The 23,051-nt window shown below is 43.0% G+C and overlaps 2 protein-coding genes across 3 annotated transcripts in view; both read right to left on the bottom strand.

Annotated features, from left to right (window-relative positions):
* NWD1 (NACHT and WD repeat domain containing 1) overlaps window positions 1-6,349 on the bottom strand; it is a 32,776-nt gene extending 26,427 nt beyond the window's left edge. Inside the window, exons 1-4 of the mRNA XM_087964085.1 lie at window positions 6,199-6,349; window positions 2,976-3,061; window positions 1,708-1,887; window positions 519-897 (exon numbers count right to left, since the gene is read on the bottom strand). Of these exons, the coding sequence (XP_087820211.1) occupies window positions 519-897; window positions 1,708-1,887; window positions 2,976-3,061; window positions 6,199-6,292 (739 nt within the window). The 5' untranslated portion in view covers window positions 6,293-6,349. The remainder of the gene's footprint in view (window positions 1-518; window positions 898-1,707; window positions 1,888-2,975; window positions 3,062-6,198) is intronic.
* A 1,759-nt stretch (window positions 6,350-8,108) lies between these two features.
* Window positions 8,109-20,141, bottom strand: LOC113414108 (tetraspanin-33-like). Of its 2 annotated transcripts, none has more exons than XM_026670823.2 (8): window positions 19,489-20,141; window positions 19,195-19,252; window positions 17,286-17,410; window positions 15,658-15,732; window positions 14,906-15,001; window positions 11,747-11,872; window positions 10,596-10,757; window positions 8,109-9,610 (listed from the first exon to the last, which is right to left on the bottom strand). In XM_026670823.2, exons 1-8 carry the CDS (start codon window positions 19,543-19,545, stop codon window positions 9,497-9,499), a joined length of 813 nt encoding a protein of 270 aa, XP_026526608.1. In that variant the 5' UTR covers window positions 19,546-20,141; the 3' UTR covers window positions 8,109-9,496. The 2 variants fall into 2 exon arrangements, with proteins under 2 accessions (XP_026526608.1, XP_087808651.1); XM_087952525.1 differs by having other exon boundaries at window positions 19,195-19,248.
* Window positions 20,142-23,051: the final 2,910 nt, after the last annotated feature.

The following is a 23,051-nucleotide window of genomic DNA, read 5'->3' as shown; positions in this document are numbered from 1 at the left end:
CTGCCACTGCTACTACCACCACTGTAGCAAGCTCTGGGCCATTTGCAGTTCAATTCGTTCAATGGCTGCAATGATGTTTGGGCCGTTCATAGCTCTGGCTGGTGGGGCAGGTGGCGGGGAGGTGATGGAGGCTGGACATGTCCCGTTTTCACAGATCCCCACTGCTGCCATGGGCTGTTTGGCAGTGGTGGGGTTCATGCTGTTTGGCAGCAGTGATGATGTGCAAGGGTGGGTAGTGGGGAAGCACAGAGACTGGACATGTCCCATTTTCACACCCACACTGCTGTTGCCAGTGAACAGCCTGAACATCGCCACTGCCAAGATGCTCACAGAGCAACGGTGAGTATGAAAATGGGACATGTCTGAATGGCTCGAACACCACCACCACTGCCGAATGGACCAAACTCCAAGTGGCCCAGAGTCTAGACTTATATGGAGAACCATCTATTTTGTTCAAATGGTACCTTAGGGTCCCAGCAAGGCATGCCAGAGGGAGACCCTTTATCTGAGAAGCATACCTGACTTGTGGTAATTCTGCAATTGCTCCCGGCTGATGAGCCCATACTTTTCTGCTTGGCAGGCGGCCCTACGGAGGATCAAGAGCAAGTCTTCCTCCGCGCCATCTGGGTCTGCCTGAGATGATTGTTGCAGAACATACACGGGAGGAATGGCGTTCTCATCCTTCAGGTACCTTTGGGCCAGAAGCTGTAAGGTCTTGGGCTCTTCCAGGAGTTGTGCTCTAATGGCCTCAAATTCCTGTTCCACAATGGTCAGAGGAGCGGAGCAGTGGCCGTAATCGTTTCCAAGCAGTGCCTGTAGCAAATAAGTTTTCTTAGTAATTCTTCTAAAGGTATAAGCTGGGATGATCTGAAAATCCAGGTTGCACCAAGGAGCTTTCTGGTCTCCATTGGGAACTTGTATGAGAAACTCCTTCTGGACTACTCCATATTCATAGCTGGAATTCCTTTTGCATTGTTTCTCCCTTCCTCCTGTTCCAGATAGGAATCTCAACTGAATCCTCACCAAATGGGCCCTATGCTACAGGTAATCCTCAACCACAGTTGAGCCCAAAATTTCTCTAGCTAAGTGAGACATAACCCTGATGCGGCCCTCAATGAAAATGAGTTTGACACCCCTGCTGTACAGGTAGCTCTTGACCTATGATCACAATTGGGATCAGGATTTCTGTTGCTAAGCAAGAGATTGTGAAGTGAGAACGGCTTGCCCTCGGAAGTTGTGGGAGCGCCATCACTTAAGACCTTCAAGAAGAGATTGGACTGCCATTTGTCAGAAATGGTGTAGGGTCTCCTGCTTGGGCGGGGGGGTTGGACTAGATGACATATAAGGTCCCTTCCAACTCTGATTATCTGTTATCTGAGTCTGTGGTTGTTAGGTAAATACAGCTTCTCCCTTGGACTTGGCTTGTCAGAAGCCGGTTGGAAGGTGGCAGATGGCGATCCCATGACTCTAGGATTCTGCAACCATCATAATGAACACATTCCAGTGGCCAAATGCCCAAATGTTGTTAGTATGACCGTGGTGATGCTGTGACACACATAAGTGCTAGAGTTGGGCTTAAGTCAATTTGTTTCCAGTATTGTTCTAATTTTGAATGGTCAGCAAATGAATGATTGTAAGTCAAGGACTACCTGAGCCATCCTCCTCCGTACCTACAATGTAAGAAGCAAAATAGCAGCAGTGTTATCTCTGATCATTCTTTGGCCCAGCAACTTCCATAGGCAGAAGGAATAAAATAAAGGTAGTACTTACAATGAAGCTGGAACTCACTGAAAGTTTCTGGCAGCGTTTGATTTCTTCTAAAGAGAGTTGCGTAGACATATGGAGAGTCTCCATCTGATCAAAGGTGCCCCATCTTAAATCAATAACCTAGAGTAGATTTTGGGATGGATCATAGAGCCGACTGGCAGACAACTTCATCTGGAAACATTTGTCCCCATTTTCATTAAATTAGATACAGTATATGCTATTACACAGTTAAAGGGTCAGGTGATTACCAGAGATTGGCACGTTTGCAAGATAACAAACATTTCTTCGAAGAGCCTTGGTGGTGCAGTGGTTAGAATGCAGTACTGCAGGCTGCTACTACTGACTGCTGGCTGCCTGCAATTTGGCACTTCAAATCTCACCAGGCTCAAGGTTGACTCAGCCTTCCATCCTTCCGAGGTGGGTAAAATAAGGACCCAGATTATTGAGGGGAATAGGTTGACTCTGTAAACTTCTTAGAGAGGGCTATAAAGCACTGTGAAGCAGTATATAAGTGCTATTGCTATTCTTCCAATTTTCTGTTCAGAGAAGGAAGATGCACTGTGATTTGTCAATTAGACCTCTTTGTATAAATCTGTTAGATCATGGAAGAAGAAGAAGGATGTACAAATGAAATTAACCACAACATTTTCAAGCATTGTTCAAATTAATTATACTGTTTTGATTCTTTTGACTATTGTGTTGGGAACATAAACATATGTTCACACAAATTGCACAGGGATAAATCAAGAATGATAGTCTGACCCAACAGAAATTTTGGGAACTCACATGGCAGCGGGAGCTATCTTTAATGTCTTAGTAAGATTGCACTAACTCTGAACACAAGAGATTCATCTTTTTCACTATCATCATAATTATTACTTACCAAAGAATACATTTTCACAAATGCACTAATAAAACCCACAATTCTGGAGAACCCCAACCATAACAAACAACTCTCCAAGTTGAAAGCCAGTGTTTTGGACTTCCAGCTTACACTGGAAACTTGGTGTTTGCTGATCTTGATGTCCTTCTTGCAAAGTTTCATTACCAAACGTAGTAACATCAATGCTTTGTTACAAGAGTTGGCTTAAAAGATGTTGTAGTGAAACATTTCCCAGATAAAAAAAGAACACAGGCTCAATGAACACCAAGTTTCCTATATTTCAATAAGCTGCAAATGTTCTCTACAACTGCTACTTCCAGCTTACCTCAAACATCAAGCCATGCTTTTGGCAGAAAACTTGCACTTCTGGATATGCCATCTCCATCAAGGCTTCCCTTTCTGCTGCCAGGTCTGCAAGGAAGAATTAGGCCCTTTGTTGACAAACATTGGACATCATCTCTTGGAATGGCAATCCCATTGTTCACTCTTGATCACATAATGCTGATACCGTCTCATCCCCAGTCCGTGACTTAAACAGTGCTTCATGATTCTTTATACACTGCAAAAGATCTAGCTTCTTCTACTGTCAGAGAACTGTAAACAGCACATGAATTTTTTTTATTATGCCCTATGGTATTATTTTCAAGGAAATGTATTCATATGGATACTCCAGGCATAGATTTCTGAGGAAAATGTCTGTATTTTAGCAAGAAGGGTGAGAAACAATGCCAATAGTTCTTCATCAACAGCACCCTAAAATTATCTGTCCCATAGCAGTAAGGACAATATATTTTATTAGACTCCAAGCTTGAGGGTCATCTCAAAGGCATGCCACTTTTCTGCTAGGCTATTATATCAATGTAGCAATATGTGAATTACTATTACTATTACTATTACTACTAGTATAGGTAGTCCTTGATTTACAATCATTCATTTAATAACCATTCAAAGTTACAATGGCACTGGAAAAAAGTGACTTAGAACTGGTCCTTGAAAACTGGAAGAACATTTCACAAGGACTATTTGAGTGGCTACACAACTTATTTAACATCCCAACACTAATATCACATTAGGGATTAAAAAGAAGTTGAGTTGTACCCCCATTGGATTATTTCTCTTACCCATTTGATTAGCAATGGGGATCCAGTTTCTCACACAAGAGATCTTCCCTATCCCTTATTATCTAATCCTGAAAACAGAATAACAGAGTTGGAAGGGACCTTAGAGGTCCCCTAGTCCAGTCCTTGCTCAGGCAGCAGAGCCAGTAGTGGGATTCAGCTGGTTCGCACTGGTTTGGGCAAACTGGTTGTTAAATTACCCACCCACCCTCGCTATCAAAATGGATCCTAGGTGCTGTGCTGTGCTGCAATGGAGAAATGGGCAACGGAGCAGCCGGCATGAGGGAAGGAGAAGGCCGCTTTCCCTCTTTCTTCTCCTTGCTCCTCCTCCTTGCCCATTTCTCCATAGCAGCACAGCACCCAGGATCCACTTTGATAGCAGGGGTGGGTGTGGTAATTTAACAACTATTTCGCCCAGGGTCAGGTTGATTGTTGCAGGAAGTTCATCCCACATGTGGCGGAGCTGGAGGATGAGGATGGGCCACGCCTCCCACAACAGCCAACCTGACCCTGAGCGAGCCATTGTTAAATTATTTTAATCCTACCACTGAGGAGGATCCTATACCATTCCAGACAAATGGTTGTCCAATCTCTTCTTAAAAACCTCCAGTGATGGAGCACTCAGGTAATGGAGTGAAACTGCTCCACTGGTTAATTGGTCCCACTGTCAGAAAAAGTCTCGATATTTCTAGGTTGTTCTGTCCTTGATTAGTTTCCATGATTTTTTGTTTAATGATTTAATCTGTGTTTTTTTTTTCAGGTACAGTCACTTTGCCATCATTAATCACCTATTAGCATTCTCATACTATACAGCTCCTTCTGTATTTTTTTTTTTTTAAAGTTTCACTGCTTGGATAAACTGAGGCAAATTTTGTGGGTTGTTATTCCTCTTCCCTTGTCAAGCTGGAAGTTAGTCAGATCTTGGCTTAGGCAGTTGGAATTTTGCACAGCATATTCATAGAAGCCAGCTGCTTACTGAATCATCCTCTGAATACAATATTGTCAGGTTCTAGGCCCATCTGGCTGGAGCAATGTGCAAATTGATTCATTAACATTTTGAGTCTTTTAAGGGAACATAGAAATTCAGGTTCAAGGGAGGAAGTTAGTGGATTTGGTAATTGAACTCTGATCACATGATCATAGGGATGCTGCAAAGGTCACAACTGTGGAAAATGCTCATAAGTCACCTTTTTCACCTTTTTGAATTGTCATAAACTAATGGTTGTAAGTTGTGCCCTACCTCTATGAAGGGAGAGCTGATGTGACAGACTGCAGTACTGCAGCAGGTTCCCAGGAAGGAGGAAGCACATTGCAAGGAGGGAGAAAGGACAACACTGTCCAGAGATGGATCATGGGAAGAGGAAGAGATTGAGTATAGACTCTCAGGGTATATCTGTTGACATGGGGTAAAATGTAAAATCCACCTTGTCAATCCATCTCGCCTCTGCCATAAACAATCCTCTTCAGTCAATTTCTCTTTCCTTTCATAATCTATGTTGCAAAAATGAGGACAGTTCTCCCTGCTTGATCTACAACATGGCTGATTTTGTGATGTGGCTGGATGGCAATACCAGAGTGATAACTGATGAAATTCGGTTTAAACCAGGTGTATCCAACCTTGGCCACTTTAACACATGGACTTCAACTCCCAGAATTCTCCAAACAGCCATCTTGGGTGGGGAATTCAGGGAGCTGAAGTCCACAAGTCTTAAAATTGCCAAGGTTGGACACCCATGGCTTAAATCATGCCATTGAGTAAATATGTTTCCTGAATTGGACAGATAATTAAAACTATAAAAATGCAAATGCTTGTAAGTGCAATACTTGCAGCCACTTACATTCTTAACACACACACACACACACACACACACACACACACACACACACATCAGAGCAAACTGCTTTTTCTGATATCCTGACATGCACAAGTCCCATTTAAAATAGCAAAAAGAAAGACAGGCTTCATGATTCAGAAATAATACATGCAATTGTGCAACCATATGCAGATTGGCTGAATCAGCTAAAACAGACAACTGATTTACATTTTAAATTAAGTTGCTTAGTGTTTAAAATGTTATAGGATGCTCAGTCAGAATAAATTTACTTCATTATCTCTAAAGTGCCATCTCTAGCACTTTCTATCTCCAGCCTGCACTCATATTATCTACTTCATCTGCAGACCTTCTAGGAGGAAAGCCTTGTTGGTTATGGCAGCCCCAAATCAGAAGGCATTTGAAAACCCCCAACAACTTTTATTAAAAGCAATAAGCTTATCAGGAACTAGCTTGAGTTCAGTGCTACTGGATCCCTTCTGTTTTCTCCATTTCCTACAGATCAGATCAGATCAGATCAAACCAAATCAAGGGAGCTGTAGCATGCTGTTAGTCCAATTTCCCTGCCTTTTCCCAGTCTCATTAATAGCTTAGTTACCTGGAGTTGAACTCAGGAAGATTCTGAGGAGATTGGGGGGCCAGCGGTTCTTCCCCTGAAGAAGGTCCTGGAGGGAATCTATCTGGTGGCTCATGCTGAATTCTGCTTGAGTTGGCAACTGGCTGCTTTCTTCTTCCACAAGAAGCAAAGTTTTCTCCAGACACCACCAATCAATGTGAGTAAAACTTAACTTGCTTCAGAAGAATGAAATCAAACTGCCAAGAAGGTCCAGGGAGAAAATGATGGGCTCTGCTGGGAACAGATTGCCATAACTACAGCTGTTTGTAAACAAGTGAGAGTCCCAGAGTACACAGGGAGACGCCATCAATTGATACTCAACTGGGAAAGCCTCTGCAGCCAAGATGGATCAGATAAGCCTTATACTGCATGACTGATGCAAGCTTGTGACTGTTTATGCTGCAGGAGCATCAGATAATGGCACGACTAGGACTTGATCCCTGGGCATTGGCCCAAGACTCCACAAACAAGTGTGTCTATGTGCCCTCAAGTCAGTGTTCTCTCTCGGCAACTACCTGAAATTTGCTCCCGCAGCTCCTTGGCAAGGCTTTTCAGAAATGGTTTGCCATTGGTTCCTTTCTAGGACTGAGAGAGAGCGACTGGCTTAAGGTCACCCAGCTGGCTTTGTGCTAAAACAGGGCTAGAACTCACAATCTCCTATTTCTGACCCAGTGTCATAACGACTATACCACATTGACTCTCCCATAGGCAAAAAGGTCCTAAAATTCAGTGCCCTTCCATTAACAGCGTATTTTAGGTTTCAGGAAAACATTAAGTAATTAGCTTTTTCCTTCTGTTCTAGCATAGGGTTTTCTTTTGGAAAGGAAGGGAAGGTCCATAAATAAAATGCCTAGAAAAATGGGTGGCACAAAGTCTCTTGCCCAGACACTCTTAGCAGCGCAGTGCCAAGGAGCTTCAACATGGACCCACTGCCAGATAATTCATAACTATCCCTGTAGACTTCATCTTTGTACTACTAAAATTCTCATCACAGGCAAACCGGTGCATCATAGGGCAACAATTTTGAATCAAGGTACCTCAAATGAGCTAATTTACAAGAATTCCCCAAAATTACACACCCATAAGCTCTGCGAGAATGAAATGTGGGAAAGGTGTGGCTGTTTCAGTGTTACTGACTGCTGCTGTGGTCACATGATCTTCATTTTCAACATTTTGTTACAGTTTCCCAGCCAGTCTTGCAATTCCTCAATAAGGAAGCTGGCAGGAATTTGGAAGTCACTTCTGTTCCCATTCCTTTTTTGCCCGCCCTTAGTCATTCTGTTTCCCTGTTTAGGTAAGGAAATAGCTCTGAAACAATCACCTAATGGTGCGCAGGTTGTCTAGTCATTTGCTAAAAACCTGACTTCCTTTATAAACTAACTGGTTGCTCCCCTGAAATTGGTGGAAGAGCTGGTAAAAATCATGAGGTTGGGAAGTGACATCACACCCCTGATAAATGAATTAATCACCATTGTTTTTGGAAGTTTTTATTGTATTTCATAAAGAATTACAACATTGGGTTCAATCTTTTATAGGTGGAGAGGATAAGGGTTATTTTTTCACTTTTCCCCATCTGTAGAGAATGGAAGGAATGTCCTTGAGGAAGAACCAGGGGTGGGATTCAAATTTTTTAACAACCGGTTCTGTGGGTGTGGCTTAGTTGGTGGGCATGGCTTGGTGGTCATGTGACTGGCTGGGCGTGGACAACTCAATATCACTCACATCGAGGCATGCATCTCCTCGCCTGGCCTCTCATGACTGTGGGGATGCTGCAACAGTCGTAAGTGTGAAAAATGGTCATAAGTCACTTTTTTCAGTGCCATTGTAACTTTGAATGGTCACTCCACACAAGCAAAGTACCAGCAAAGGAGGGGAAAAAAACTCCAGAGACATTCCTGTGACAGGAAGTCTAGTCCTGCCAAGAATGTAATAAGGGTTAATGGAGAGGCAGTTTCTGTAAGCAACACCAGAATATTTCCTTCCTGCCATCCTTACAGGATTAGGCCAGTAATTTCTTTTAACAACCGGTTCTCTGAACTGCTTAGAATGTTAACAACCGGTTCTAGCAAACAGGTGCGAACTGGTAGAATCCCACCCCTGGGAAGAACCGCTACCAAGTAAGAAGAGATTGGATAACCATTTGTCTGAAATGGTACAGGGTTTCCTGCCTGAGCAGGTGGTTGGACTAGAAGACCTCTAAGGTTCCTTTGAACTCTGCCATTCTGTTATTCTGTTAACAGTCAGATAAGTGGGGTTTGAGCCTAGACCAAGAAAATAACTTGAGAAAATGTTTTAGGGAAACCCCTCCCTAGTGATGGTTAAATGAGGAATGAGGAGGCACATTCAGACTTGCAAGATTCTATTATTACAGATAATCCTCAATTTATGACTGTCATGGAGCCTGGAATTTCTGTTACAACTCAGCATGATTGTAAGTCAATGCACTCATGTGACTGGACCTGACTTTACAGCTTTTTTTTTGTAGTGGTCATTAAGGGAATGCCACAGTTGTTAAGTGAATAAATGTATTCCTAAGGGCATTTTTGCTGGAAACTGGCCCCAAAAGCCAGAAATCAGTAAAAAACCATCTTAATTCACATGGAATCTCATGACTGTGGAATGCTGCAGCTGGCCATAAAGGCGAGCTGACTGCCAAGCACACAAAATATGGTCGTGTGACTGTTCAGCCCTCAGAACCAGGACATAAGTAGCTTTTGGGATGTCCGTTGTAACTTTGAATGGTTGATAAGCAATCAGACATAAGATGAGACTACCTGTAGCGTCTACCTTTACAATAAAAATAGTCTTGACTATGTGGCATTGGTTTCTTAGTTTGGTCTACCTAGAATGGCTGACCCATTTCACAGTATTTTCCTCACAATCTGTGTTTGTTGGATGTTGAAAGACAATGTGTGTCCATATATCCACCAAGAGTACACCGAGAATATGGTTCCCTTTGGAGTCAGGCACTCTTAACTGAACCTCCATGACCAGGCTGCTTGTTTCTTCAATCCATATAAACCACGATATAATAATCACAATTATTTCAAACCCAATTTGGGATGGAAAAAAAAAATCCTCTTCCTGCAACTGATACCTAAAAAGTGCATGTTTATAGCAGACTTTTCCAATCAGCCGGCCTTCAAGTATATTGGGACTGTAAGTCCTAGAATTCTGAGGCAATGTGGGAATGATGGCTGTTTCAGTATCCAGTTTCATGCATCCAAAGGTTCAGGAAAGTTGATTTACAGCCAACTTCCATCCCTTGCTGCCTTCTTTCTCACTTCTCAGGGTACCTCTGTGTCATCCTTCTCTTCCTCTTGGTACTTTTGCGCTTCTGGATGATGAAATCAATCTGGTAAATGAGCATCACCGCCAAAAGAAAGATAACAACCTAGAAGGAAACAGAAAATTCAGCAATATAGCCCAAGAAAGGGATGTAAAGACTTTAATATTGCATAGAAGTGGCACGTTTGGGGGTTCCTCTAATTTTGTGCTTCCACAGGGAGAAGGCTGAGGAAGACAAGTGTCACAGGCACTCATATCTGACACTGGGACATAAGTACAAAAGGGTGAATTCGTGAGGTCACCATGCACAAGTCATCACCGTAACTTTGGACACAGAATAACAGATATGTGGCAGTGGTTTGAGCTCCATGTTTGTTTCAATTTAGTTTCTGAACATTTCGTTACCAGACCAGGTAACATCATCAGCAGGATTTTCTTATCCTATTCCTCTTTAACTTATAAATGTCTTGTGTGCCAGTGCGGTCAGTTGGTCGTGTGATTGGTTGTTCGTTTGGAGCTATATTTAAATTCTGAGCAGCTGATTTGTTCTTTTATCTGTTAATCATTCAAATGGTCTGATTTCTTATGTATTCATATGCTGGGTCTACAGTAGATCAATATGCTTGTTAATTGCTCCGTTGGTAGAATAAATTTGGCTTCAATAAATTCACGTCCATGGCAAGTGTTGGCATAGCCAATTATTTTTGTTCCTTCCCAATCAAACTGATGGTGTTTATTATCAATGTGGTTGAGGTCAAGGATTTTTAATAACAGAGTTGGAAGGGACCTTGGAGGTCTTATAGTCCAACCCTCTGCTCAGGTAGGAAGCTGTCTACCATTTCACACAAATGACTCTCCAATTTCTTTTTTAAAACCTCCACTGTTGGAGCACCCTCAACTTCTGGAGGCAAGTGGTTCCACTGATTAATTGTTCTCACGGTCAAGAAATTTCTCCTTCGTTCTAGGTTGGTTCTCTCCTTGATTAATTTCCATCCATTGAGTTTAGGGGTTCTTCTGAGCTGATTAAATTATCCAAATCCTCCCACTCTTACTCCAGGCTCATCTGACTTCCTCCAGCCCTGGTGCCTCACCTCCAAGACCAGCAATCCAAATGCCAGCCCAGCCATCAGCAACAGGTTGCTCCGTCCCCAATGGACAATCTTCTCTAGGCAGCCCTCTGTGTACACCAAATTCTCTGCTTGCCAGCCTTTAAGATTCTGTGTCCCATAGCCACACATGGTGTTTAGCATAACCTAGAATAAGTTGAGAACATGAAGAGAAGTCAAGTGCAGGATCATGCAAATGAGGGCCCATCGTCTTTAAGTGCGATTGACCATTGGCAAGATATCAAAAAAGCATATATGAGATTTTGGCTGTTCTTTGTTAGCTCTTCAGCATCCAATACTGAAAAGTAAATTACTGTACCTCCTTAAATGAGGGAGGAGTCACTTTTTTTCATTGCTATTGTCACTTTGAATAGCCACTAAGTGCATGGTTGTAAGTCAAGGACTAACTGTATCAGAAAAGGTGTGGGAAGAAGGGGGTTTGCCACCATAGACTGTCACAGCCCCACTCCTACAATCTCTACATATGGTGCTCCAGCAAGTCATTCGAGCTGCTAGCTATGAAGAACAAAACAGCAGTCTTGCTTCATAATATTAGGACAGAGTAAAAAAAAATTAACCCTGCTTATCATCCCCCAAATTTTGGAAAACTTTATGATAAAATTATCCACATAAATTTGCATCAGGAACATCAGTGGCAAAAGCCAGTGATAAGTTCTAATCAAGCTGCTAGACCTCTGGGAGAGTAGAATAACATTTCTGCCCACCTGTAATGCTTCCTCAAATTGTAGATTTGTGAATAAAAGCTAATTATTGTAGTGGTGCTTTATAAAATTGGAGGGTGCTCTCTTTTCAAAATAAACAACAAAAGGTCCACATTAACTTTGTAAATCTTTGTTTGAAGTTAATTCTTGTAATCTGCTATAACTTTTCAGAGGTTGGAGTTCTAGACACTGATTTGTTAAAATGCTTACTTTTTAATAAAACGGTCTCCTTGGCTTCTGGATAGCAGCATCTGCATTTATAGAAATTAATGGCCTAAATAAATACTTAGAATTTTATACTATAGTGTATCCCCAGTCTTATTGCCATAGTAACTTAAAGTACTGTACATCCTCCCACTTACCACAGACACGAACATGTTTGAAGTTCACTTTCCGATTTCCCTTTTGTCTTACCTCTTTATCTTGCAGACAGCAAGAGAAGGGCACTGCACAACGCTCCAGGCTGGGATTAGAGTCTCGACAGTCAAAATAAATATTCTGGGACCAGTCCTTGTATGAGTGAACCCCACAGCACTTGAACTGGGAAGGAGAGGGAAACAAAACCAAATGCCAAGGAAAGTAATTGGATGTATGAAACCATAGAGAAACGCCCCACAAGGACAGCCTGCTTCAGCAGCTTATGGGTGAAGTTGAATAGAGAATAATAATAATAATAATAATAATAATAATAATAATAATAATAATAATAATAATAACAACAACAACAACAACAATAACAACAACAATAACATCAATAACAACAACATCGTACATTTTAAGAAGATACTTGGTTGATACCTAGGATGCTGGCAGCAACCCGTACCATCAGTGCCAGTCAATGATATTTGTGATACATTTTTAAATGTTCAGTTGACTGAGTTTCATGTTTAATAATAATGCAAAAAAGTCTGGATGCTGGACATGACATGCAGAACAGAAGAGAAAGAACTGGAGAAGATCACAAAATACAAAGACCTGCAAAAACAGAGGTCGGATGACTGGTCAAAGGAAACAAAGGTAGCACCAAGAGTAATAGGCACCTTGGGTGCAATCCCAGAACATCTGGAGCGCTACTTGAACACCATCAGCATTGACAAAATCGCCATCAGACAATTGCAAAAGATAGTTTTCCTGGGAATAGTGTGAATATTGTGCCATAGGTACTTTTTCAAGAGGCAACTGGACTTTGCCTCTTTATGGAAGAACCATGGGACTACCATGACCTGGATTGGATGACTGAGAATCTCCACAGACATTTAGTGTTAATATTATTAAACAACAACATCTGCCTATCTGAGGTCCTTGGAAAGGAGTCAATAGGTAGACAAAAATGCCAAATCAAGTCTTAACTTCTGGCTGACTGTATGACTGACCATAATATTAATAATCTTGCTCTGCCTTCTGTCTATGGAGTATCTGCTCTAGGGAGACCAAAACACACCTAAATTTAACCTAGAGAACACTTCTTTTCAGTTATATGCATATTTAGCATACATGTTTAATACCGTAGTAGTGTAGCTCTTCCATAAAAAGCTGGAAGCAAAATTAAAATGGTATTCCACATGGCAATTGGATATAGTACTCTTGTTGTTTGGAAATGCCCACCACCATAGATAAGATCCTATAAGAAATTTGATTCACAAATATTCCATTCCAAAATGATCCCCCATAAAATGAATTAATAACTTCTTGTTGTTGGTTCTGCTCTTTTATGGTGCCCTTTTCAGCATCTCACCAAGGTTATTAGTGCCAATAAAGGAGACTATTTGTAGCTCAGGGTTGAAATGAGGTGCTCTCTGAGCTTGCTTGTTTTCAAGACCATTCCCACCCGCACAGCTATGCATGGAATGTGCTCCGGTCATAGCAACAAACTGCTCCATCAGATCTCCCCCGCCCCCCGGCTCCTTCTTATGGCAACTTGAGAGCAAGCCAGGAATGCTTTACGAGTTGACATTAGCAAGTCACCAGAATCAGTGATGGAATTCAATTTTTTTTAACTACTGGTTCTGTGGGCGTGGCTAGATGGGTGTGGCTGGGCGGGCATGGCCATGTGATTGGGTGGGCGTGGCTTTTTTGTTGCAGCATCACCCCCCACCCCGTTTTTGGGACCTTCCTGGACTCAGAGGAGCCACTGGGGGAACATTTTTGCTCCCAGAAGGCTCCCCTGGCGCTCAGGAAGAAAAAAAAATGGAGCATAGGAGGGGCATAGCACCCCCCTCATGCTCCGTTTTGGGGCCTTCCTGGCCTCAGAGGAGCCTCTGAGGGGGCGTTTTTGCTCCCAGGAAGCTTCCCTGGGGCCCAGGAAAGTGAAAAATAGAGGGGGCTGTGCCCCCTCCCTCCATTTTTTGCCTTCCTGGGCCTCAGGAAAGCCTCCTGGGTGAAGCAGTAAGAAGCGAGAGGATTGTCGGGAGGTTTTTTAAAAAAAGAAATAAATACCTTAAGGAGTGACTGGGTGGGTGGGCATCAGGCGGACGGAGTGAGCGAGCATCAGGCATCAGGCGGGCAGGGCAAGCGAGCGAGTGGTGACCAAGCAACCAGGTTGGGGACGTGGCCAGCCAGAAGTTACTACTGGTTCGGTGACCTTTGCCAAATCCTTGCTACCGGTTCGCTTGAACCAGTGCAAACCAGCTGAATACCACCACTGACCAGAATATAAACTGACAGCAAACAGGACTCCTTTCTAGCACTGATGATGTTACCTAGTTAATGAAACATTTGCAAGAGAACAAGCAACCAAGGACCCCTCAAGGTTATTAGTTCCTGGAAGGGCTTCTTAATGGTCCTTTAAATAAATTCCAGTGCTGTTGAACTCAAAATGAATCAATAAAAGGATTGGGTGTGTCAGTAGCAGGGATTGTAGCCTATTCAAAGTTTTGATGGTCTTTTTGTTAAGCTATACAGCACAGGCAGGTGCTGCAATTTAACGTTGTATTTAAAGAAATCACAAATTTGGACTAGAACAAAAGAATAACATAGAAAACACAGGGCAATGCCTAGCAACAATAGCTGGATCTTTTTAAAAACAATTCCAAATCAGTAGAAATAGTCCTTGACTTACAACTATTTCTTTAGTAACTGGTCGAAGTGATGGTGGCAGTGAAAAAAGAGACTTATGACCACCGCAGCATTCCCATGACTACATGATCAACATTTGGGGGCTTGGCAACTGAGATCTATTTACAATGTGGTTGCATTATCCCAAGGTCACATGATTGCCATTTGTGACCTTCCCAGTTGGTAAACTCAATAGGAGAAGCCAACTTTCATTCAGCAATTGTGTGACTCATTTAACGATTGCCATGATTTGCTTAAATTCGCAAAAAAAGGTTGTAAAATCAGCCAAAACTCACTTAACAGCCATCTTGCTTAGCAATGGAAATTCTGGTCATAAGTCGAGGACTACCTATGGACCAGTTTTGCAGACCACATAATTGTTCTTGCTCTATGAAATGTGAAAGAACATCAATGCTTCTATACAGAGCCTGCATAAAGCTCTAGAAGGCAAAGTACTAAGACTCTAGAAGCAGAACTTCTACATAATATTGGAACCCAGGCAAATTCAGAACCTGTTACCTTCTTCTGGATGTAATCGATGAGGTTCTGCAAATCAAGGTTGTCACGATAGTGGGAGATGGCCTCACCCATCAAAAATGTGGCTTTTTCCATCACCTAGGAGACAAAAATGGAGCAATTTGGCAGATCGAATTTCACCAGGTTCAAGGTTGACTCAGCCTTCCATCCTTCCGAGGTTGGTAAAATAAAACCCAGATTGTTGGGGGCAATAGGCTGACTCTGTAAACCACTTAAAGAGGGCTGTAAAACACTACGAGGCAGTTTATAAGTCTAAGTGCTATTGCTATAAATCAAAGAGTTGTAGAGTTGGAACAGATTACTGAGATCATCTAATCCAACCCTCTGACTTGTACAGGACAATTGATTAGAATATGCATGACAATTGATTAGGGGCTGTTCAGCCTTTTTTTAAAAATCCTCCAGAGATGGAGACCCACAGCCTCCAGGTTGACTTAGCCTTCCATCCTTCTGAGGTTGGTAAAATAAGACCCAGATTGTTGGGGGCAATAGGCTGACTCTGTAAACCGCTTAGAGAGGGCTGTGCAGCACTGTGAAGTGGTATATAAGTCTAAGTGCTGTTGCTGTTGCTATCACAGGAAGTGCTCAAACTTTGGGCCAATAAGGAAAACCCTTTTATGGCCCACTTGAAAACCAAGAAAAGCCTGAACTGGAGGATTTGTCACTGGAATCTCTCGCCCACTTTGACTACGGCTGAAGAAGTTGGTGTGTCAAGTGTCGTTGTTGTTTTTTACCATGCCAGAGAAGAAGAAGCCTAAAACTGCAGCCACAACTTGCAGAATGAAAATGATGAGCAAGATCCAGGCAAACTAGAAAGCAAAAAGAATAAAAGAAAGAAAAGAAAAAGAAAAAAAAGTTAGCAGCTGCAGAATGCACATTTGCACACCGATAAAAACCACCCATCTGTCTCATCTCAATTTAGATTTGCATACAGAATATGCTTCATCATAGACAAACAAGCACACACCTGCTCCCTGGACTCTGAATCAACACTGATGAAGAATTGAGCCAGGTATCCCTCTTTCAATGTGTGCCAATTCCTTGAGGAACTTCTTGTAGGAAAACTTCCTTTTAGATCAGGGTGTCAAACTCAATTTCATTGAAGGCCGCATCAGGGTTGTGTTTGCCCTTGAGGGTCCAGGGTAGTGGGTGTGGCCAGGGTAGTGGGCGTGGCCAGGGTAGTGGGTGTGGCCAGCTCGACATCAATCATGTTGGGGCGCCTGAGGTGGCCCGAGTGTCAGTGAAAACGGGTTCCCGAGCCCTGCTTCCTGCTGCAACGGCTTCCTGCAACCCTCTACCAGTGAAAACGGAACTCTTGCAACCCTCTGCCAACAAAAACAGAGCTCTGTTTTCACTGGCAGAGGCAACATGGGCCGGTCTTTTGCTGTTTCCAGGGCAACCCCACAAGCCAAATTTAAGTACCCTGCGGGCCGGATCTGGGCCCCAGGCCTTGAGTTTGACATCCCTGTTCTAGATGGTGTCCATCTAGCTTGGCACCCTTTGTCTGTTCATAATTGGGCCAGTCAGGTACACCAAAGGGATGTTCACAAGTACAAAATAACTGTAACTGTGAGAGGGATCTTGGAGTCTTAGTGGACAACCAGCTAAATATGAGCCAGCAATGGGCAGAAGCAGCCAAAAAAGCTAATGGAATCCTAAGTTGTATTAACAGAGGGATACAATCAAGATCAAAGGAGGTACTAATAGCACTCTATAAAGCCTTAGTAAGACCACACCTAGAGTACTGCATCCAGTTTTGTTCACCACATTATTAAAAAGATGTTGAGACTCTAGAAAAAGTACAGAGAAGAGCAACCAGGATGATTAGGGGATTGGAGACTAAAACATATGAAGAACAGTTACAGGAACTGGGCATGACTAGTCTAGTGAAGAGAAGGACCAGGGGAGACATGATAGCAGTCTTCCAATATTTGAGGGGCTGCTACAGGGAGGAAGGGGTCAAGCTATTTTCTAAAGCGCCTGTAGGCCAGACAAGAAACAATGGATGGAAACTAATCAAGGAGAGATTCAATCGGGAAATAAGGAGAAACTTTCTGACAGTGAGAACAATCAACCAATGGAACAGCTTTGCCTTCGGAAGTTGTGAGAGCGCCATCACTTGAGACCTTCAAGAAGAGATTGGATCGCCATTTGTCAGAAATGGTGTTGGGTCTCCCACTTGGGCAGGGGGTTGGGCTAGATGACCTACAAGGTCCCTTCCAACTCTGATTATCTGTTATATGAAATGAAAGCTTTGCCTGCTGTGAGAAGATCTACTACTCTCAAAGGGATAGAGAAGAATTCCTCGTTGCCCCCCAAGGGTGGCTGATGGGGGAGAAAAGGGAGATCCCTTCGAACGTACCATTTTCAACATCAGCGTGAGGTCCCGTAAGGCTCCCAAGCATCCCACAAAGGTGATGCAGAAAATCAGGGTGCCCACTGCTAAAAGAATTACGGAAGGATCGGCCAACAAGGAGTCCACAACACCTGGGAAAAGATGGAGACACTACTTAAAAAGTTCCAGGAATAACCTCGGTAGTAGGACAACATCATCCAAGCAGAGGATCTGAAGCATTGGAGAGTGGGGCTGAGGGGAGAATTTGAGCATGACAATTTATTTATTAAATAATTAAATATGAATTAATTAATAAGCAGAAGTTCAAACCTGCAAATAGGACTTTGTTAATGGTTTGGTTCTTAGGCTGTTTTGTTCTTAGGCTAATCTCCTTTTCCTTCTCATCCCAGTTTGAAACCTGGACTCCCATCTTGGTTTGCTGTGAAAACTCTTCATCCTCTCTCGTTATATAGTACTAGCCCCCAGTTTGAGTTAGTGGTTAAGGCACCAGGCCAGAGACCAGGGAACTGGGAGTTTTAGTCCCCTCCCCAGTTAAGGAGATTAATTGATGTTTGGTTTTCTCACTGACAAATGAAACTTGGTTCATGAAGAAGCAAAGCCAGAAGATATATCATCTGTTACTTTTCCTAATATAAGTCTTTAGAGACAATCCAGATAAAAATTGCCAAGCAGGAGCCCCTAACTACCTTTTGTAATGTTACAGTAAAGAATCTTTACTGTACATCTCCCTACCCCACCCTCCTTGGCCTTGACAGTCCGAGAAACTAAAGAGAGTCTCCTTAGAGACTCTCCATTTGTCATGGCCCCATTCCTTCTGTGGGGCAAGCTGCCTCTTATCTGACCATTGCCTAGATCAGGGGTGGGCAAACTTTTTGGCTCGGGGGCCTCATTGACTTTTAAAATTTGACAGACGGGCCGCCACCTGGTGTCGAAATGCCTGTCATTACAAGTCAAAATCAAATGAATACAATCATTCAATCATTCACATCAAATCTTAATTCTGTACCAATCTTCGGCGGGCCGGATTAAAAAAAGACCAACGGGCCGGATGTGGCCCGTGGGCCGTATGCTTGCGGCCTTGCCCCTGGCCTAGATGGCTCTCCTTCTCCTGCCTTTGAAGGACATTCTCACAGACCATCCCATCTGTTCCTCATAAACTTGTACGGTCAGCACCACTTGCCAGCCTCCTTCTTGAGACAGACTGTTGGGACAGTGCAAGTTACACCAGTTGTTGCCTCAAGGGCTGGAAAATAGCATGTTAATATGGCCACGAGGACAAGATTTCTCATCTTCCTCCTAATGCAGACTGCATCCTGGTGTTGGAAGTTATAACCCACCCCTCTCCTAGGAAAATGAAATATTTCAGGATATACTAAAAAGGCAGAATATTTCCCCTAAAAAGAGAAGTAGAAACTCAGAAGCAGAAACTCACCTCAGAAGCAGAAGCTCACCTCCACCTTTGTTAATGGGCAGGCCATTAAGGCCTGGCCCAGAGTATTCTACATAACAAAAGCCTCTACCCATCTCACCAAGATTGCATCAGCCAGCACTCAGGTGAAGCCATGTGGTCCAGACAAAGCCTACCAAGTTAGTTAAGACCCCTGCCCCTGGGAGTCTGACAGCCAATGGGATACATTTCTGACACAGGAACAGGAAACACTAAGGTGTGGCCCTACAGAGGGTATAAAACTAAGGGTCTCTCAGCATCTCGCCCTTCTTTTCCTTCACCCAACATCTTGAAGCATGTGATCGTCCTTTTCACTTTGGAGCCCCAAGCCATGTGGTCCTGTCCACCATTAAACCATCTTTCCAAACAGCCTCCATGTTTCCAGTGTCTTTTTCCCCACTTGGAACTGAACCCAGAAGGATATTTCTACCAACACTGGCAAATTCTGTAAAGGATCAGGCCACTCACCTGCTTCCTTGGAGAGCCTGGCATAAATCCCAACAGCCACCATGAGTCCACTGGCTACCTTTGAAGGAAGAAAAACGAAGGCACACCCAGTTTCTTATTTGTCTGAACACTAACAGATTTGCTAAAGAAGAAGAGTTTGGCTGACCCAGCATTCCCAAAGTTTAAGATACAAGACCGGTTATAAGGCCTTTGTGACACCATCCCTGGTAGGCAGCCTTCCGGGGAACCAGTGGCTTTCCCTGTTAAAGCCAATGCAAATTCCAGCACTGCCGTGTGTTTACCCTTTTGACTCACCCAGAAGAGGTAGCAGGAGGTAAAGAGAGTGTATTTCATAATCTGGTTGGTACGCATGGTTCACAACTGCCTGTTTGCCTCGGCCTTGCGCTGCAGATTCATGCACCCTCTTCTCAGCCTGCAAGGATTTGGGGAGGAGGCTTCAGGAGGGAAACCATACAGTCTCTGACTAGTGACCTTCAGTGTCTCTTCCTGGATAGGAATCCTGAGACAGGGGGAAAGATCCAGGCAGGAGATATCGGGGTGTGGTGAGGATATGAGGAAGGGAGAAGGGACGGCTGTCTGTCTGGCTGCTTAGACTACGTCATAGACAAGTCTTGGCTTGATCCTGGCTTGGCACTAGAGAAAGTTTTTAGGTCCCTGTTTTGGGGCCAAGCATTGAGAGAAAGAGGCAGCCACAACTGAAGAAGGAAAAGGGGAGCTTAGTTGGATCATTTGGCCTATTTGGCAGAGAGAGAATAAATGTGGATTGTCTAAGATCCTTTTGGGTCCGTATTTATTTGTTGCCATATAAAGCTAAGTCTACAGTTTTGCGCAGACACAACTTTCCGCAGACATTAATCTGCTGTTTTTATTAGAACTTTATGACCAGAGGGGTGGAGTTAGATCCCTCTGTTGACAAGGGGATTTTCCTGTCTTGCTCTGGAATTTGTAGCATTTTGAATAACTCTTAGGTACCTAAACCAGCAGTTAAGCTAAGAAAACGTGGCTGAGAGGATTCTTGACTCCCCACAGATTACATTTCATCATGTAGCACCCAAAAAAGGATTTATTTTTTTTAAGGCTGGCTGCCAGATTACTAATACAGCCATTTCCCTCTCCCTCCCCAGCTTCCTTTCTGGCAAAAGAATTCAAAGAAATTTGTAAAAAAAACTAATTATTGGATTGTTGTTGTTTGGATTATGCGATCAAAGATACCTTCCTGTTTTGGATCACAACTATGTTTATTTTGATTATCATATTAACAGCTTCCAAGCAGTGATGATTTGGTGGGAAGAGAAGTTTTTTAAAAAGATAGAGGACTGGACTGCAACAACAAACAGCCAATGGTGGGAATTGTTGTGAACTAAAGAAATGTATTTAATAAAGATTCATTTGCATAGCAGGATCGTAATCCTGCACTTCCTATTGGCCCATATAATGGCAAGTTATGATTGGCTCATTCCGAGCAATCTGATTGGCTGTTGACGGGCCGCGCCAAGATTCAAACGCTATAACGCTATCCATTGGTTATCCGGATAGCAGCTTACTCTATAAAAGAGTGACTGCTAGCCAGGGGTTTTTTGTCTCTGTTATGCTTGTGAATAAAGAGCTGAAGTTCACGGTTTACAGTCTGGTCTCCGTTCATTAAACCCATGCCTCAAACATAACAGGAATAACTTCTTCAATTTGGTGATATATGTGGAAATCTCAGAAATTATACTTTTTGTCCTGACACAGTTTATGCTCAATTTTATGGAATCTGTAACCCACAGTTTCCTCTTTTTCTTTACAAAATCTGCATTTGCTGATGTTTGGAACAGGTTTGTCTGTTAATTAGCAGTATTATCAATATATTACCAAACTGTCATTTCTATAACCTTTAACTGGGGAAAATGGTGCATCATAGGACAACAGTTTTTGAAGCAAGATACCTCAAACGGGATAGCTTACAGAATGCACCCAAAATCTGGGACCCATGACTCTGGAGGGAATGAAATTTGGGGATGTTCAGTTCTGCTTGGCTGCTGCTGTAGTCATGTGCCACTCATCTTGAATGTTTTATGACAGCTTCCCAGTCATTCTCAATCCCACCCATCCACCCTCAACCATTTACCTGCCTATTGAGAAGGGAAGGGAAAGGATGGAAGATAATGATAGAGTGACAGGTAGGGAGGGAAAGAAGAAAGGATTTCTGAATTCCCTGCCAGCTTGCCACAAGGAAATTCAGTGGTGAAGCCTGCAGGAAGCCAAAAGTTGCTCCCACTGCTTTTTTACCCATCTGTGCTCATTCTTTTTCTCTGTTTAGGTAATAAAATATCTTTGAAATGATGACTCAACAGGGTATGGGTTGTCTAGTTATTATTTGGACCTATGAAAATTCCAGCAGAAACCATCCAAACGCTGGAGATTTGCAGCAACCAAGCACTAGAGGGCATTCTTGGGTTGTTTGCAAGGGTATCTGGAAGGGTAGTCAGAGGCTTTTCACTCGTTGCTTGTCATTCATAAAGGTTATTGCAGTGGGTGAGACCCAGCACAGTATTCAGGAGGCTTTTCTGCTTGAATACAGCAATCTGAATCCCCTTGGCAGATTCAGAGTTAAAAATTAGTTTTCTTGCAGGGGAAGAATGCTGGTGCATGTTTAGCACCTGAAGGAAGGACAAGAAGCAGTGGGTGGAAACGAATCAAGGAGAGAAACAACTTAGAACTAAGAAGAAATTTCCTGACAGAACAATTAATCAGTGGAATGATTTGCCTCTAGAAGTTGTGAATGCTCCAACACTGGAGGTTTTTAAGAAGAGATTGGATAACCATTTGTCTGAAATGGTATAGGTTTCCTGCCTCAACAGAGGGTTGGATTAGATGACCTTTAAGGTCCCTTCCAACTTCTGTTAAAGTCTGCTAAAGACATTTTTAGGAGTATGGGAGAGAGGTAGGTGGGTGGGTAAATGGATAAAGAAGGTAGGTGGGAAGATAGATAGGCAGATAGATAGATGGATGGATGGATGGATGGATGGATGGATGGATGGATGGATGGATAGATAGATAGATAGATAGATAGATGGATAGATAGATAGATAGATAGATAGATAGATAGATAGATAGATAGATAGATAGATAGATTAGATAGATGCCAGTTCATACTAGTTCAGGTGAACCGGTATTTAAGATTCTGTACAGTTCAGCGAACCGGAAAATCCCACTACTGTTTGGCCCTGCCCCCACTCATTTTTTGGCTGTTTTTCAGCTCATTTTGGGCCATCAGCCCAAAAACGCCCCCCAAATGGCCCAAAAACAGCCGGAAACCAAGCCGATAAACAGGTGGGGGTGGGGCCAGACAGTGGTGGGATTATCCCCAATCAGCTGAATCCTACCTCTGCCTTTGAGGTGAGTGGCCAGGAGGCAGGGCTGGGTGTAATGAGTGATGTCACCCACCCAGTCACATGACCAACCGGCCACGTCTATCCAGACAGAGAACTGGTTGTTAAGTTATTCAGATCCCACCACTGGATGGATGGGTGGATGGATGGATGGATGGATGGATGGATAGATGGGTAGGTAGGTAGGTAGGTAGGCAGGCAGGCAGGCAGGCAGGCAGGCAGATCCATCTGAGGAAGTCAAGATAGGTACAGAAAAGGCTTAGCTGAAGCAGCAGCAAAGTATTAATAGTTTTTTTTTCCCATCTGCCCCAAAGTTTGCTTCTTGCCAACAAGTTCAGATCTTTATTAGAATGATGAGAAAAAGCATATTGGTAGATAGCTCTGGTTAGCTAGACCTGATCTAGTTCAGCTTGTTTACTACAGCGAATTAGGCTGTTTTTATGTAGCAGGAGGAAATGTTGATCAATTTCCATGACAGTTATG

The sequence above is a fragment of the Notechis scutatus genome, chromosome 1 (genome assembly GCF_049901735.1).
Source record: "Notechis scutatus isolate UNSWTSFEM ecotype Mainland chromosome 1, rNotScu1.2, whole genome shotgun sequence".
Classification (NCBI taxonomy): domain Eukaryota; kingdom Metazoa; phylum Chordata; class Lepidosauria; order Squamata; family Elapidae; genus Notechis; species Notechis scutatus.
Note: the sequence above shows the minus strand (reverse complement) of the source record. Positions and strands in the feature narration are given on the sequence as shown.

Excerpts from the sequence above, each read along its gene's own strand:
- LOC113414108 (XM_026670823.2), bottom strand. The coding sequence starts at position 19,545 with ATGCGTACCAACCAGATTATGAAATACACTCTCTTTACCTCCTGCTAC. Across the intron at positions 15,002-15,657 it reads GCTTCTTCTTCTCTGGCATG|GTGATGGAAAAAGCCACATT; the intron begins GTAAAAAACAAC and ends TTTGTCTCCTAG. Across the intron at positions 10,758-11,746 it reads GCTGTCTGCAAGATAAAGAG|GTTATGCTAAACACCATGTG; the intron begins GTAAGACAAAAG and ends AACTTATTCTAG.